The 18618-nt window shown below is 36.4% G+C and overlaps 1 protein-coding gene across 1 annotated transcript in view; it reads left to right on the forward strand.

Moving 5' to 3' along the window:
• ETFA (electron transfer flavoprotein subunit alpha) overlaps positions 1–18618 on the forward strand; it is a 71914-nt gene that overhangs the window by 47057 nt on the left and 6239 nt on the right. The window contains exons 10-11 of the mRNA XM_079128924.1: positions 14918–14983; positions 18238–18318. Of these exons, the coding sequence (XP_078985050.1) occupies positions 14918–14983; positions 18238–18318 (147 nt within the window). The remainder of the gene's footprint in view (positions 1–14917; positions 14984–18237; positions 18319–18618) is intronic.

Genomic DNA, 18618 nt, shown 5'->3' on the forward strand with positions numbered 1-18618 from the left:
TTTACCCATTTTCTTATTAATAGATGTTTATTTAGGTAGTTTATGATTCTTGCTTATGAATAATGTTACCGTGAAGACTTTTACACATTTCTTCTTGTTTGTTAGTGTTTTACTAGAGAAATTCCAGTGAAGGAAATTGTACAATTATAGGGAATCTTCAACTTTACCTGAATCTGACACATTATTTCCAAAGTGGTTATTCCAATTTACATTTACCAACAGTTTTAAGTCACCTTTGTTTTCATCCCGTTCTGGAAATGGATGGTGGTGGTAATTGTGTTAAGGTGAATATAAAGTAATGCTATAGAATTATACACTTAAACATTATCAGAATGATGTTTTGTTATGTTTTACCACAATTTTAAACATGTCTTGTTAGTCTGATAAGCATTCAATCTCACTATGCTCTTTATTTGCTTTTTTGTAATTGCTAGTGTGGCATCTTCATATGCTGAATATTCATTTATGGTCATTTCCCTGGAATATTTCTTGTGCATATCTTCTGCAATTTTTCTAGTGAATTGTTGTGTCCTTTTCTTATCAATTCTTGGAAGTTCTTTTTATGTTCTGGCTAAAAATATTTTGTTGGTTGTGTGTACTGCACACATTTTCTTTCAGTTCATGTCTCTTTTCTGTTTTTAAAAATCTTACTTTTTGATAGAAACTTTTAATTTTAATGTAGTAGAACTTTTTCTTCCCTTTTTGCAAGGTACTCTGTCTCTTAAATCTTTTCCAAGATACAGTCATAAAGATATGAACCTGTATTTTTCAATTCAGCTTGATGTGGTTTTTATGTGGTGTACAGCAGGCACCCAGCTAATCGGTCTTCTCAGCACCATTTATTGTGCGCTGCCCTCCCTCCCGCTGGCCTGTAGCGTCACCTCTTTACCTGGAGGTTACATGCATGAGCCTCTCTGGTTCTCTCTTCCATCCTATTCGTCAGTTGTTCGTTGCTCTACCAGTACTACTCTTAAAGCTTTATGACAAAGCTATCTGGTTGGGCAGTACTCTTGTCCCAGTTCTTTCCAAACCTGTCTTAGCTATTCTTGGTTCTTTCACCTTTTCTGAAGTTTTTAGAATTCGTTTGTTGAGCTCCAGAGTTGGGGTTTTGATTGAAAATGTAGCTATAGCTTGTTACCCAAATTTAGTCTGTTCCAGAAATTTTGTAAACACTGAAGAAGCTTCAGAGTATCTAAGTCTATATTTTATTACCTTAAAAACATGAGTATTAATAACTAATTCCTCTTCTATTCAACACCTTAAATAATTTCCCCCTAGTTTCAAAATCTTCTCCAACACCTATATAAGAATCTCAAGATTTTCTGCATAGTATAAAGCATTTAAAACACCAGTTGCTTAGTTACTTAATACTTACTAAATTTGTTAGTTGGTCCATTTTGGACAGAGTGCAGTAATTACCATACATTATCAGATATTTCTTTTACACTGCTCCAAGCATGCACCACAGTATAAATAATGAGAAAATGTTAAAGATACATGGCAAAGGCAAATTAATAGCTAGTAACCATAACTTTTATAACAAATATTCAGATGGCAAAAGCTTAAAGTGAGGAACATTGGATATATAGATTAACTTTGAGAGAGTTGCATCTTTGTAATATTTGGCCTTCTATCCATGACCATAATTTATTTATAAAGCCATTTAAAAAATGATAGCATACTAATAGAAGAATCACCCATGTGAGATTTGATAATGAGAGGTGGGACAGAGTTCTGTAATCCCAATTGTTGTTCAGTAGTGTCAAGGTGTGTGGGAATGAGCTAGCAGAGGGGCTCTCTATCAGATTAAAAAACAAAACAAAACAAAACATCAACTTCTCTTGGCTCCTGAAACCACAGAAATAGATGACTGTGAAGCATTGTCCAAAGCCTTAGATCAAGTGGTAAGATGGGGAAAAAAAAAAATCTCAAAATGGATGTTTCTTTGTGTTCCCAGTGCTTATAGTTATACAGTATGAGCATAAGATATGATTCTGCCTGGAAAGTAACTGCTGAATAGACTAATAGTCTCACTCAGATTCATAAGCACCTTAAATATACACTCAGGCTAATTCCTGCTTTTGTTATAAAGATTCTAGATATATAGGAATGTAATTGGTGCTTATTGTCTGTTTTTGGTGGATACCCTGTATCAGATTAGAAAAATTCCCTACAATAAAGCAGTGTCATATAATGGTTAAAGGTGGTTAAAGTCCAGATTTTCTTGCCAGGTTGCCTGAATTCTTTTTTTTTTTTGCGTAACCACTTACATACTGTTTGACCTTGGACAAATCACTTAACCCGTCTGTACCATATTTTTCTTAGCTGTACAATGGTGATAATAGTCCTTTTTTCATTAAGTAGTTGTAAAGATTAAATTAGTATATATGTGCACATATGTATACACACATGTAAACATACATACATACACACACTCATACATACACAATACACTTAAAACTGCCTGGCATGTTGTAAATGCTATATGTTAGCTATTTTTAGTTACTATTACAAATTCTCTTTTGTTATTAAGAGGTTATTTTTTCTTTTGGAATTGTGAACAAGCATTGAATTATTTCTGTAACTGATGTTTGACAGATTCATTGGATTTTGTTACTAGCACATTGATATTTGTTGAACTTAAGAGTTTCAGATTTATTTTATGACCAGGATTTAATTATTATGTCTTTCTAAGGCTCAGCATATTTGGTGGTAGTTCCTGTTTTATATTTGTTTCTGGATTGCATCCCTTTAGCTTTGTTGATGATGCTGACCTTACTTTCTAACCATCAAAACGTAAGCATATTGCAACCATGAAAGAACCTGTTACCCAATGCCAGAGAAATGTGTTCTTATACTTGGTGTAACTGCTTGGTGTAGATTACTTTGCCTCCTTTTTGGTATTTTACCAGCAGACCAGCTGTTCATTTATAATTCTGAGATTAAGTGAATGGAATCAGTTTATAGTTACCAGATGAAAGAGTAGTTTTGGGAGAATTTACTAAAACAATAAAAAATTGTTGTTCTCTTTTGAAAGTTTTCTTTTGAAAGCTCACTAGTGTTGAGAAGTCTGCATAGAAACAAACTTCATAGAGTTATTTGTATACAGCTGGGACTGAATTTATGAGCTGCCCTCTAACTTGCTAAAAAGCTGAAGATTGACAACCTCTTTCATACTGCATTATCTAGCTTGGCTTTTAACTCTAAGAGAACTGTGTTCACAAATTGATGCTCTGTTCCTTTGGGGTTGGTATAGAAGCATTAAATTGTACTAAAATATTCATATGTGAGTGCATTTAGCTGAAAGCAATTGATGTTCTGTTCCCAAGAGGACAAAGAGAAATGCTGTATGGACCTGCTGTCCAGAAAACACCCTAAGCATGCTTCTTAAAGGTAATTACATGGCCTGGATGATCAAAGCTCTTACAGTGAAGCTTAAAATGACAAAGGAGAAGTAGAATTTATAAACTATGGCTTGGATATATAAGGTATTTGGTTGTGCAATTTAATTGCCCAAAATTAGGAGTTCTAAATATGTCTTTGGTTTGTTTTCTTAGCTAATTTTTATTAAACTACTTTTGCTAAACATTTATTGTAGGGAACTAATTTCAGTGAAGTTTTTTACCCATTACCATTCCATTATGTAAAGTTAAAAGTTTTAAAAGTTGAATTCTTTGTTTTTACATATATACTGTTAACTGCTAAAAGGATGCCACCGATATGATAAATTGACTTGTCTTATGAAGATAGTCAATCTGATTTAACAACTTGCATGGAAATCAATGAGAGTAGACAGCAAATCTATTTTGTAGCTATCTTGGTGTTGTAACTTGAAAGGAATAAAACTATTCTAAATTTCTGTTCTGAGAAAACAACACCATGTAATTTTGACTCTTTCATACAAAACTAATTTATTTTCTCATGCATAGCTTCAAGGTATGATAGAAATACCTGTGAATGTCAAAGAACCTAAGATGCTGTACCAAATGAAAAATTTTTTTAATAGATAATTTGTCATTTGGCATATGTACTTCAATACTTATATTCACTTCAGGGCCAAAGAGAAGAGTACTAAGATGATTAAAGGGCATATTAATAACTTAGTATAACTATATGTTAATGTTAACCAAATGTAGTCTGAGAGAATTTGGAAAATGGTATTTTGGGCAGAGGAATATTTTTCCTTAAAGTGAGATTGCTTTAGAGGATTTTCAGTTAGATTGGATGCATAGTGAATTTATTATTTTTCTACTGGCATTACCTTTTTTCTATACTGTCAGCTGTACTCCAATTTTAAAGGAAATGTTGTATAACTTGGGCTGAACTTCACAACTCAGGTTTCTTTAAAAAAATAACTATTTTTAGAATGATTTTAGATATACAGGAAAACTATGAAGATAGTGCAGAGAATTCCCATAAATAATATACTCTTATAATTCCATTTTTATATGTGAACTCTTTATTTTTGATAATTATCAGAATCTCAAGATTCTAGAATTAAGTGTCTTTTTTAAACAATTTTTTTTTGTTTTTGATGGACCTTTATTTAATTAATTTATTTATATGCAGTGCTGAGATTGGAACCCAGTGCCTCACACATACTAGGCAAGAACTCTACCACTGAGCTACAACCCCAGCCTTAGAATTAAGTTTCTTAAAGATGGAAAACTGTGTGAAGGTTTCTGTCAAAGTAATCATTTTATAGTGGCTTTTCATTGTGTGAAAGCATAACATAAAATTTGCCATTTTAACCATTTTAAATGTCCAACTCAGTAACACTAATTACCTTCACTTATCATCACTGTTTCCAGAAATTTTCATTACTCCCAACAAAAAACTCTGTTCCCATTAATCAACAAATAACTCTTTATTACTGTCTCCCTCAACCCCTGTTAATTGCTAATCTACTTTCTGTCTCTGTGAATTTGCCTATTCTAGTTATTTCATATAAGTAGTCATATAATATTTGTCCTTTTGTGGCTGACATTTCATTTAACTAATTTCAGATTTCAACCATGTTGTACCATGTACCAGAATTTCATATCCTTTTATGGCTGAATAAGAGTCTAGTAATTCATGAACATTTTGTTTAGTCATTCATCTGATGGCGGACACTTAGGTTGTTTTATTTTTACCTTTTGGGCATCATGAGTAATGCTGCTGTGAACACTCATACACAAATGTCTGTTTGAGTCTCTGTTGCCAGTTCTTTGGGGTATACTCCTCGGGGTGGAATTTCTGGGTCAAATGATAATTCTGTGTATAACTTTTTGTTTGATATTTTTCTCTGGTTTGTTTGTGACTCTCATGAGCTTTTTCCCACTTACCAATCTGTGAAGGTCAGGAACGTGGGTTCTAATGCCAGCTGTTTCCTGTAGCCTAGATTTTTTTTATTGATAAAAAGATTATGTAGATACTCACAAAGATTCCTTACAGTTCTAAAATCCCATATAGGTATATATAATTTAGCATTTTGACTTGGTTAAGAAACTTGGATGAATCAAAATTTGATAGTCAAAATGAACTTTGTATATAAACTGTTAAAATGCAGCTTTTTTAATAGTCTTGTTTATATATCCAAGTATTTTGATGTCATAGACCCATATTTTTTAATGTGAATTATCTATCTGAATACATTTGGCCAAGTATACTTTCAGATATATTTGAAGTATATTTTCCCATAATGGAAAATTTGAGAATTATTATAGAAGCTAATTAGGTAAATACAAATCAATTAAATATTAAAATTATATTTTGAGAAATTATTCACTTAAGAAAAACTTGTTTCATATCCTGTACATACTGTATAATTGAAATCTTCAATTCAAAAACAGTACTAAAAGATTAAGGGCTGAAATTTCAGTTTTTCTGGTTTACATTTAAATTTTTTAATTGCATATCATAATATTGTCAATGTTTATGTTTTAAAAAATTTAACTTTGTATTTGAACAAAAGGGTTATTAAATTAACATTTTGACAAAAAATAGGCACATGACAAAGCACATGGTAATTGTATAAACTGCTGTCTGCTTTTTGGCATGTTTACAACTAGGCTGGTTGGGAAAAAGACATTAACTTGGTTCCCTATACTTAGGAAAAAAGATGGGCTAGTAAAAAGAATATGGAGGAATTTATATCTATGGAAGAATTTACAGTTTCAGAGAACTTAGACTAAAAAGTCCAAGCTACATATTCTTCCTGTAATAAGCACCACGTCTATCTACTAAGTCATGAAATGTCCATTCATGTGAAAAATCTTCAGGGGCTAGATGAAGACTACCACTTTTCCTCCCAAGTAAATCTTCTGGCTTTATTTCCAGACATTTCCTTTTAACAGTTACTTGGAACCAGTTATTGACTTCATTGAAAGCCAGATCAAAAATTTTAACCAAAAGTATAAGCTAGTTTTCAGTACAGGCTTCATAAATTAAAACTCACAAGCATTATCAACTATAAAATCAAGAAAGAATTTCAGTCTTGCCTCTTCTGTGAGCCTGTGTCCTTTTGGCTAATGCACATCTGCACTGGAGGCCTTCTCTTGACATGCAGCCGTTGTTGGAAAATAAAGCTAAAGGGTGTCGCTTGGGTCATTATTTGTGGTGAGGAGCCTGGAGATGGTGTACACACTGGTACATCGGGTAGCATAGGGTTAAAGCTAATGTTAGCTAAAATCGACAGTACTTTTTTTTTTTTTTAACATATACAAACTTAAGTTAGCTATTCATCTGATCTCATCTTCTTTTGGGGTTTTCCCCTTTAATTTAGATATATTTGTTGGAGTTTTAGTAGACTGGTGACATCAGTTAAGGCAGTGCTGTCCCCATTGAGTCATATGTGGTACAGAAGTGCTGAACCTAGAATCAAAGGACTTACGTTAACAAGCCTGCCTTTCAGGAGAGGAGCATGCTGGTTGCCAAGCAGCCCTGAGGGAAATGGGGAGATGTTGGTCAGTTTCAGTTGTGCAGGATGAATAAATTCTGGGATCGAATGTACAGAATGGTGACTATAATAAATAATGCTGAATTAAGTCCTTGAAATTTGCTAAGAGAGTAAGTAAATCTTTTTGTGTGTGTGTGTGGTGCTGGGGAGGGAACCCAGGGCCTTATGCATGCTTGACTATACCTGAGTCTTGCCCTGGGTACTAAGAGATTAAATCTTGTGTTCTTACCACCAAAAAGAAGAAGAAGAAAAGGTAACTGTGAAGTGATAGGTATGTTAATTAGTTTGTTTGTGGTAATCATTTCACAGCATATACATATATTAAATTGTGCATTGTATGCTTTCCATATTTTTTTCAAATATACCTTAATAAAGGCTGGAGAAAAGCCTGCCTTTCACATGGTGTATAACCTTGGACAACTCAGTAAGCCTGCCTGAGCTGCTGCTTTCTCTTCTATTAAATGGAAATACTTTCTACCTTATAATGGTGGTGTAGTTAAGTGAGATAATATATATATAAAATACAGTGTGGCTACTGACAAATCATAGGCAGTGCATGCAGTTGTGATTGGTAAGCTCTTTTGAGTTCTGATAAAGCACTAACCAATCTCTGTGCCAGGACATTTTGTCTGATGGATGGGACATAATTTCAGCTTCAAATCAAGAATGTAAAACTCAGTTTAGCCAGACTCATGCCTGAGAGTCTTGTAACACAGGCAGAGAGCCGTTTATGAGAACAGAGCCATGGAGAGTCGGATTCTCTTTTGGGGCCTCTTCCAAAAAGAAGAGTCTTAAATACAACTTGGCAAACAGAGGAAATAGTTTGGTCCTTTAAATGAGCGGCAGGATGAAATATAGCAAGATTAATGCACAGGAGGCTCTTAGTAATTAGAAAATACAGTTCAGTTAATCTACTTCTCAAAGGCATTCATTATTTGCTCTGATAGATTCATTTAACTCCTAACCTGGCATTTATCCTGTGTTATATGTATCATGTTTAGCTGTAACCATTGCTGTTTACGGTTATGTTTGTAGTCTGTTGAGTAAGGAAGGTTGAGAAAGTGTGTTCTGGAGAACTCTTGTTCTGTCCGAGGCAGTTTGGGGTATCGTTTTTGAGCATATAACATTGGAGATCAATCCCGCTCTCTTTCCCTTTCTCTCTCTCTCTTTTTTCAGCACTGGGAATTGAACCCAGTAGTGCTGTACCACTGAGCTATATCCCCAGTTCTTTTTATCTTTTATTTTAAGATAGGTCTAGCCAAATTACTGAGCCTGGCCCTTAACTTGCTGTCCTCCTACCTCAGCCTTCTGATCACTGGGATTACAAGCATATGCCACCTCACCCAGCAACACTGGACCTCTGAACTTTAGTAAGAATTACTTACATGATGTGTTTAAACATTTTTTTCTTTAAAGAAATGTAGTTTTTCATGTTTCTTCCCCAACTCTATCCAGAAAGGGAGACTGTTGGTAGAAAAGAAATTTAAAACCTTAGTTTTTAGAGAGCAAGCAATATTAACTTGGTTTTTCTGCAATAGGAATGCTTCAGATTTAGCCACTCCGCTCATCCCCATATTGCATGTAAACAAAAAGTTAATGTTTAATTCTCTCCATTAGTAAAGTAATGTTTAATTCTCTCCATCTGCTGCAGGCAGAGTACTGTTCCAGTTACAAATAAAGTGAATTTGTGAGTTTATGTCATAAGCTCATGATTCCAACCTTATTTTTATTTATTTTTAAATTTTTTTTTGCTCTGGCCAACTTGATGTGTCTTGGTACCTGATCTGGAATTTGTATTCCCGCATCGATATTGTTAAGAGATTTATAAAGAAATTCCCTCCAACATCCTATGCCAGTTCTGTGTGGGACTTTGAACAGAAGTTCCAGTTTAGCTCACCAAGTTTCTGCCATCCTTGTTTTCTCATACACATCTAAGGTTATATAAATATCTTTCTAAGTATCATTTGAGCTGCAACCCACAGGTTGTGACACACTGCCATTTTTGTTGTTTTGTTCCAGCTATTTTAAAATTTTCGTTGTAATATTTTGACCCAAATACTTTAGGTGCTTATTTTGAGAGTTGTGGGGTTTGGAGGATTTTTCAAGTCCTTCTAGAGCTTTTTAAAAATTTTTTTTAGATGTTGATAGACCTTTATTTGTTTATTCCTTACATGTGGTGTTCAGAATCGAATCCAGTGTCTCACGCACACTAGGCAAGTGCTCTACCATAGAGCTACAACCCCAGCCCTGCTTCTAGAGTTTTAAGGAAAAAAAAAAAAAAAAAAATACAACTTACCAGAGAGAAGAATTTGGTCGTTGGAGCATTGCTTTTCAGAATATAAAACTTACTATACCAGTAGTTTTCATCCACCGGTGGTCTCCCCACAGTGGCCCACGCTTCTGACCTTTGGGGGAGTCGCATCATCTGTTTGTGACCCCCTCCACCGGCTGCTCTTTGGTTTGGCCCTCCTGCCTCTGAAGCTCTTCTGCAGCTCTGCCACGCCACTGAGTTTCCCTTTTGGTCCACTCTCACTAAGTTGAAGACAATCTACAGACGGTTTTCCGAGCCAGTGCACGCCATTCTGTGTCTAGATCTGCTGTCAGCCCACAGAGCCCTAGTAGAGCTTGTGTTCTGTGATCATTTTAGATTTGTGCTATTCAGCTTGGTAACCACTAAACCTTATATGGCTTTTGGGCACTTGAGATGTGATGTGGTTAGTCTGAATTGAGATTATATTAGAATTGGTTTTACCTTAATTTGACTACTAAAGTTTTTAAATTAAATATGTGGCTTATGAGAAATTTATGTTGAATATCTGTTTTGGGTTTAACAGTGTTGGACTAAAATTCCAGCGTGCAAGTAAAGGATGTCTTTCCCCATGGTTTCTGCACTAAACTGAAGCAGGGCTCAGGCAATACCCCCTTAGAATCCAGGTTTCCTGCCCAAGGTTGGGTAAAGTGGAAGTGGAGCCAAAAACTAATCATCCACCAGAAAGGTCTCTGACAGTGTTGAATCAGCCATTGTTAGATTTCTGTAAAAGTATTAAGATTTCAGTCTAGTTACCTTTTTGTTTCTCAGACATGAAGTTTTGTCATAAAATTAGAACCATTAAAAAACCTACGCCTGTAATTCCAGCGGTTCCAGAGGTTGAGGCAGGAGGATGAAGCGTTCAAAGTCAGCCTCAGCAAAAGCGAGGCAATAAGCAACTCAGTGAGACCCTGTCTCTAAATAAAATAGAAAATAGGGTTGGGGATGTGGCTCAGTGGTCAAGTGCCCCTGAGTTCAATCCCCAGTGCCCGCCCCAGAAAAAAAAGCCTATTAAAACGCCTAAGGGAGCAGAAGTAGGCTCCCGTTTGACAGAGGGTAAATATTTCACCCCCTGGTGCTTCCTGCTCTTCAAGGCCATCCCACTACCCAGTGGCCAAGTGCAAGTGAGGGGTTGACAAGAGACCGGAGTTCTGTCACACGTCTTTGCTGCTCTCCTTTATCATGACCATGCTCGACCTGTGTTGTTAGACTATGAACTTCTTGAGGACAAGGGACAGAGAATTAGTTACCCTGAATTAACTGTAAACTACAAAAGTAATGTTAACAATAAAATCAGCTAACCAACACTACTGACCCTGTTATAGTACACTTAGAAAATTATGATGTTTATACCACAAGGGGATTCTGGCTGTCTAGCACTTCTACTAGTCTACTCAGTAACTCCTTTGTTTAAGTGTGCAGCATACCCCATTCTCAAATCACAGTACTGCCATCTGTTGGAAAGTTATTATAATAAAAATGCAGGTCAGTAGTGACTGTTGAATGGTGTCTCCCTCTACAGTTGTTCAGTGTACAAACTGTTCAACTGTTCATGGTCATCCTGAGACTACCCCATGTCCCCTCTTCACCACCCAGTGGGCTGAGGGGACTAATAATATTTGAATAAACCTAATTCATGAGAGGCACATCATTATTTTAGGAAACCAGATAACTCTGATGAGGACTGAAGCCTCAATAGTAACCCAAGAAGTAGGAATTTTTATAATCCCAGTTTTTCACATGAGCAAGTGGGGGTGAGATGTTAAATAGTTGATTATTAGCTGGCAGAGTTGGAATTTGAAATTAAGCCATGAAACTCCAGAGCCTCAGTTCTTAACCACAGCAATATATTCCTCTGGCAAACCTGTTAAAAAACACATCAGATGTAGCAGTTTCCAAGTCCTACAGCTCCACCCACTGTGAGACCTCAGCCCCGAGTTCTTGGGATGAGCCCATAGCCATAGCGTTTTTCAGGTTTTTCAAAGGAAAAGGCTTGCTATGTCAGGATGTGCTGTCCCTTCTCTGCATTTCACAGTGACCTGTGGTCCTCTTGCTGTCACGTGACTTTTTGTCTTCTCACAGTCCCCATTCTTGTACTGCACAGTGACCAGCCACCACTGCTACCAGTCTTGGGGGTGGGTCTGCACTCGCTTGCTCTCCTGGATTTCCTTCCTGCCTTTACTAAAGCTGCGAGGACTGAGGACCGGCTCCGGGACTGCCCCTCCTTTTGGTGTCTGTTCTTTTCTTTAATCCACCTCTTTTTGAACCTTTAATTGCTATTCTTCTTTGGAACATCTTCTCTCATTTTTCTCTCCCAGTTATTTTACTAACTTAGAAGCAAAGTGCCCCAGGGCAGGGATTGCCTTGTAGGTTGTGAAGCTGTATCTGAAGTGCTCCATAAATTAGCATCTGTAGAGAATTTTGTACATACTAATTATTATTATTGAAATACAGAAATGCTTTCTGAACCTTGGGGAAGCATCCTAGGATATTAGTCTAATTGCCTGTATGTGTTTTTAAAATGGAAGAAGAAAGCCTCCCTTCCTGCCTGAGAGAGCTATCCAGGCCCCAGCATAGCGGCCCAAATCCCTGCTGGCTTCTTGTTTCAGTGCTTTTGTTTTCATTCAGAGAACCATGTTTGCCAGACAGTGAAATGAAGTCCTGTTGGTCCTGTGGACCCCTTTGGGCTATTTGTGCTGGTCAAAAAGGTAGATATGGCCCCAGGGCACCTGCCTTTACTTAACTTTGGTCTGGGATCTGTTATTTCTTTAGCACATTTATAGTTGCAGTCAATGGAATCCATTTTTGTGGGGGGTAGGAAGTTTAAAGTAGACATATTTATATTATGTTTGTGTTTACTGCCAGAGTGAATCAACATTTTTATTAGCATTTCATGATGGAATTGGAGCTTTTAAGACTTGCTGCATTTTAATGCAGACGTGTATGTCAAAAGACTCATTTATAGGGCTATTTATAGGACTATTGATCTTCTCCAATGCTTGCTTTGAGAGCATACCTAGACGAGTGGTTAGTGAGGCCCTTTCTATGTGTCTAAATAACTTGCTTTAAAAATCATTATATTAGAATCTGTTGGCCTGGTTTTCCTGGATGTGAATTTTATTAAGTATATTTTGATTAACAATTTAACGAGTGTCCCTTTATGAATGAAATCCTGGTCAGAATAAATTGAAATGACCTTAAAAATCACCAGTTGAAGTTGCCTGTACATCTGAAATAGAAAATAGTGGTGCTTATTAAAAAAAAAAAAGAAGAAGAAGCAGCTTGTTTATCATATATTCCACTGCCCTTGTCTGAGGAGACAATGTAGCAACAGGGCCTTATTGCATTGTCCAGTTGCTATGGGCATGATTAACACACTGGATACGTTCAAGACAGAGTCATGAAATGTACGTTAGCTTTTTACCCATACATTTTACTTTCTGTATTGGTCCTCCCCACCCTGAGACAGTCTCTCTAAACCACATTGCTTAAGGCTTTTGAGGGTGACTATAGAACAAGTTGAATCAGAAAACAAGCTCAGCTCATTTTTTAGATGACTAACTTACTTTGGGGACCATATTACTTTTTTTCTATATTATATAGAGATTTCCTGCTGCTCTGGAAGCATTTGAGCATATATACCTTTAAAGAGAAGGTCCAGGAACATTCCACCAATGTGCTGGACTGAGTCACAGGATTCAAACTGCAGGAGACCTGAGAGGTCTCCTTTCCTAGGGGTGATCTTCTGCTTGGCTGCCCTGTGGAGTATCTTGGGGACCTTTTGGAAGAGCACCAATGCTGGGACCATTCCTCCTCTGTTTACGGTTAGGGAAACTGAGACTCAATGTTATGGGGCGCAACTTAAGAACAGACCGATCACCACTGAGAAGTCCAAATTTGAGTCTGTATTAAGCCGGCCGGCTGACCATCTCACACAAAAAATGCCTATTGCCCCAAAAAAATGGCTATTGGGAAAACAGCCCCAACCATAGGGTGGTAGGGGTTCTTATACCAAAAATCACACCAATCATAAGTGTCTGCTGCTATGATTTGAATTGACAAACTAACATGAGGTCATCAACAGAGGGGGAAGTGGGTCAAAATGACCCTTACCTAGGTACAAACTAAAGAATGGTTACTAACATCCACACAATCACCGTTCACATGGTACATTGTTTAGGAGCAATAGGGATCAAAAGAGAGCAGTTTTTCACTACATAAGAATTGTTATTTTGTATTGCTAAACATGTCACACTAAGTAACTGATGATGGGTACAGAGGCAGGCTACTCCCATGGGAGAAGCTTATTTCGTACATAACATGGAGTCTCAGAGCAAAGCGGAGTCCATCTAGTCATTTCCCTTATAGTCTGACCTATAACATTCTCATGGAGCCAGATCTGTCAGCCCATCACATCAAGAGTGGGGAATTGACTTGACTGTGGCCATATATACTTAAGTGCTATGAAAAATCATAACATTAGGAGTTATTAGAATCATTCTCAAATCCTAGTTGAGATGCTCTCTTGTTTTTGAGTGAGAAGTTGTTAAATTAGATCACAAGCAGTGCAGAACACAAGGTGGGAGGGACCACCTGACACTGTCACTGGCTTTGAACTATCTGTAATAAAACTAAGTGTGACAGAGCCACCCTCAGTGCTTCCCATATTGTCCATCTTGAGGAAAGACTTAATGTCAGTCATGACCAAACAGTAGTGTCAGTCTGCTACATGCTAGGTGTACCTCCTACCCAAGTCAGGACATGTTAGTTCAGTTTATGTTTGGGAAAAGGTTTTCAGCGGAAGCTTTAATCATACCTAGTAGACAGAATGCAACAGCTGAGTTCTTTTAATTAAGCACTTGTTAAATCAGTTTTCCATGATGGTAGTGAGTTTAATTATCAAACATAGGTACTCTAAACGTTTTAAATAAGGGGATAGAACAGTAGTCAGTCATCCTTCTCTTCTAATTATTAGGGGGAGAAGGTCAGGAAGAGGTAAATATCATCATCAACATTTACTGAGAAACTATGGACCGTTTAGTAAGGTGCTGGAAATATTCAGCCCATGCCTTTTAGAAATTTGTTATTTTTTTGTTCTGGGAGATTTTGTGTTTGTGTGTGTGTGTTAGCCTCTTAACACTGATTTGTATTTCTGCTTTTCCTAAATATGAAGTTTTAATAAATATTTCCTCATTACCATTTTCACAATTGCTCTTGTGAGAAGGCAAACAGCTAAATCAAAGTACATTTTAATATATTTGAATATAATATGCAAGTTAATATATAAAGTGTACATATCGTGGATGGGAAGATTCAGCAATGTTGCGCAGTATATCCAAATGAGTGCCACAGGTGAAAAAAGCGGTCTTCAGATTTCTGAGATGGAGAGAGTTGCTATAAAATGCTTATTAGCACAGTGTTCTGAACATGGTACACGCTTAAAGATTCTCATTATCCAGTATCTATTATCATACCACCACTGCTATAGGAATTCATTAGAAAAAGAGAACTGGGTTAAGATCAGGGAAGAGGGAAAGCATGATTTAAGTCATACATGTTTCATCTGTTTTACTTAACATATCTTTTGCCTACGAAGTTTCTAACGGCAAACACTTTGGGAATTATGCTATAATATAAGTATATATTAATAATATCATCTCTTGCTTCAGGAACTTTATATTGCTGTCGGAATATCTGGAGCCATCCAACATTTAGCTGGGATGAAAGACAGTAAGGTAATTATTGTACATAATAGTTATGATGCTACAAGGAAAAGTTTTCATTTTTTTTTTTTTCTTCCCTTGTGGTTCTGGGGATCACACCCAGGGCCTTCTACCTGCAAGGCAAGTGCTCTGCCATTGAGCCATATCCTCAGCCCCACATTTTAAAATTTAGGTTTCACTATGTTTCCATGTAGTTAGTGTGTACAGTCCAGTCTTTTGTATTCATTTAAGCTGGGGACTGAAAGAAAAGGAAGCCACAGTTTACTGGCTGAAGACATGCTGCTGGCAGGAGGGACAGTGTTCTGTCATGGAAGTGCCTGGCTGGAGTGGTGGCTCCACCACTAGCTTCCTGCATGGTGTGTCCTGTCTGCGTCAGAACACAGGTGTTAGATGGCCACGAGCATCCTCCTCAGCTCTGACATGCTGTGTGTAGAAACGTGAGGTTTCACTAGCTTGATGAGGTCCTGGCCATCTCACTGGTTCATGATGTTCTGGTGCCTGAATCTCTCTGTCCACTTCAGTCTGGCCCCTGATAGTCCCACTCTCACATGTCAGCAGGGCCCCTTTTCTGGGTTGTTACCAAACAATGTGACTGGCACATTTTGGGCTGGAGTGTCAGGCTATTTTAATACCTCAGTAATTGTCAAAAGTGTGCTGTGAGACAAAACACTTGATTTTAACTCACTACGTGGACTACTTCTGAGAGTCCTGTGTAATGACTCTGTGAACATATATTTCAGAATATGACACATTAATTCATGCATAACAATGTACAGTTTGAATTATGAACTTATCTTTCATGAAGTCAGAGAAGCTCTGACACCACTGCATTTATCCATTCAGATGGAAGCTTGATATAAAAGATAATAAAACTTTTAACAGGCTTAACTTCTGACTTGAAGAAATGCATGCACTACCTCTTTGTAGCTTCTAAATGAATTGGTCCAAAACCAGTCAGATTTCACAGTTGGATGGCAGGTTTCTTTACTGAGCTCTGAAAACATCAGTGCCAATGGGGAAAATGTGATTTATGCATTAAAAAAAAAAAAAAAAAAAAAAAACCCTTCAACACGAGCAACCTTAAAATATATCTTCAACTAGACCAGTTCAGACACATCTAGAATTCTGTTTCCCTAAAATAAAAATTCTACATGCCAAGATGATCCTGGTAAAAATTCTCCTCCCACGCCAACAGGGCAGATTGTAACATAAATAAACTTAATCATATATGCAAAACAAATAGAGAACAGTTGAAGTAAGGAGACCCATGCTAGGGGACAATCCATGAGAATAAACTTCAGCCAAGACTTTGTTTCCATTCAGTCAACAAATATTTATTAACTATGCTCCTTGTAGTAGATGCCAGGGGTGGTTAAATGAAAAAGACAGCCCCTGTTGTCACTTTCCTATGTGGGAGACAAATGATTTCTAGTTGTAATTTTGGTTAGGTTCTAAAATGGGGTATTAGAATGGCTTAAATCTGACAGTGGCATTGCCCAGCACAAGCTGCAGTTTTAGTGAGCATCATGGTTTACTTGAAAGAATTCAAGATTTGACTATTACCTCAAATGGGTCAATGTAAGAAAGCACTTTTTAAACTATATACACAATAATATGGTTGACTATGTTCTGTGTATCTAAAAACTGTTAGAAGGAAGAGCTTGAATTTGTAAGGAGCTGTTGAAAGCTCTTGGACACAAGTAAGACTTTATCATAGTTATTTACAGTTGATAACTCAGGAATATCATTTTAGTAATCTGAAAAATGATAACTAACCCACATCTTTTTTCTTAAGTCACCATAGTGATTCTTGCCCACAATTATGTGCTCTTTTAAAATAACTTTTGTTTAGTGGTATTAAAAAGCTTTCAGATGATAAAACTGTCAGTTTTTTGAGTAGGTGACTTCCAGGAGAATCGTTAACCATCACTAATTAAATAAATCTCTGCTTATAGCAGTGAAGCAGGCTGCACATTCCTAGAAGAGAAACACCTCAGTGAAAATCAGTGCCTATGATTTTTTTTTTTATTTTGTTTATTTATTTTTTTTGTGAAGCTGTGGATTGAACCCAGGGCCTTGTGCACGTGAGTCAAGCACACTCTACCAACTGAGCTCTATCCCCAGTCCAGTGCCTATGATTTTAAGTATTTGTCCTTATGATTTTGAATTTGAGGCCCATCTGAAACATCATTGTCTCTTGATTGACCATTGCCTGGACTATACTGTGCCTCAGCCTTAGATATGCTGGCATATTTTGCCCATCCCTTTGAGGATCCCCACTTAGGGATACTTACACGTATGTTGTGTAGCCTGTATATTAGGTCAGAGTATATCAAAATACTTAATTCGAGCAGTATTCTCAAGAATATCACTTTTCTTCTAGAGACATGAATTATTCTCATCTATTATCTATTAAAATAATACCGTATTTGAATCAAAACTCTAATTTAAAAAATTGCGATGTTATTCCATGGGGAATACCAAATTATTTCTTTTTACTTAACTACTAATAATTTCTCATTACCTTTCATATTTACAAGACGTATGAGAAGTGTTTGGTAATTTTTGTAAGAGATATGGTAATTTGCTTGTTTTATGACATTTATTTGCTACATACATAAGGACTTAAATTTTTTAAATTCTCCTTTAATAACAAGTTCACAAGATAGTTAGCTTTTATATTCTCAGAACAGACCCAGGATAATAATTTTAATGTAATAAATGGGACAGAGTATATGAAGGACAAAGTAATTTGAACTACAATGACTGTGAATTTGGAAGTACATTTGTTATCCATTTTAAATCTAAAACCAAACACTTTTTTTCACAAAGAAAGAACTTTTTAAGAAGTAATGATTTTAAATTCTTTATATTGAGATGAACTAGTAGTATGAGATAATTTTACTATAGTGCAACCCAGAAACTTCTAATAAATTTATAATATTGTCATAGAAGCATCAAATTCATATTATTTGATAGGCATTTTAAGAATGTTAGTATGTTGTAGAAGGGGCATTAAAATAGAACCACCAGGGCTGGGGTTGTGGCTCAGTAGTAGAGTGCTCGCCTAGCATGCATGAATGAGGCCCTGAGTTCAATCCTCAGCACCACATAAAAAATAAAAATAAAAATAAAAATAAAAATATTGTGTTCACTTACAACTAAAAACAAATAAAAAATTTTTAAAAATTAAAAAAAAATAGAACTACCAATCTGTGTGGTATATTTTCTTGATAAAAGCCAAATGCTTTGTTTTTATTTCACAGACAATTGTGGCTATCAACAAAGACCCAGAAGCTCCAATTTTCCAAGTAGCAGATTATGGAATAGTTGCAGATTTATTTAAGGTAAGCTGGCCTTGAGAGAACTTGCTATTGTTCAGATTGTCATCTAAAAATTTCTTGGTTGGTGAGGGATGAAGCTATTAAACAAAGACTATGTGTTTGTATTCATACCATTAATATATCACACACTTTTTTCTACTTAAAGTTGCCCAAATAAATATGGGTCGTTAATATAGAGCAATATAACTTTCACCTTAATGAGTCCAGAATGTCTTTAAAATATCCACATGGCTCTTGGCATCTCACATGCTAAGTTAACACACAACGTGAAGTGACTAGAGTAGCCATAACCTCCAATTGTAT

Source organism: Sciurus vulgaris, assembly GCF_902686455.1.
Source record: "Sciurus vulgaris genome assembly, chromosome: 2".
Classification (NCBI taxonomy): domain Eukaryota; kingdom Metazoa; phylum Chordata; class Mammalia; order Rodentia; family Sciuridae; genus Sciurus; species Sciurus vulgaris.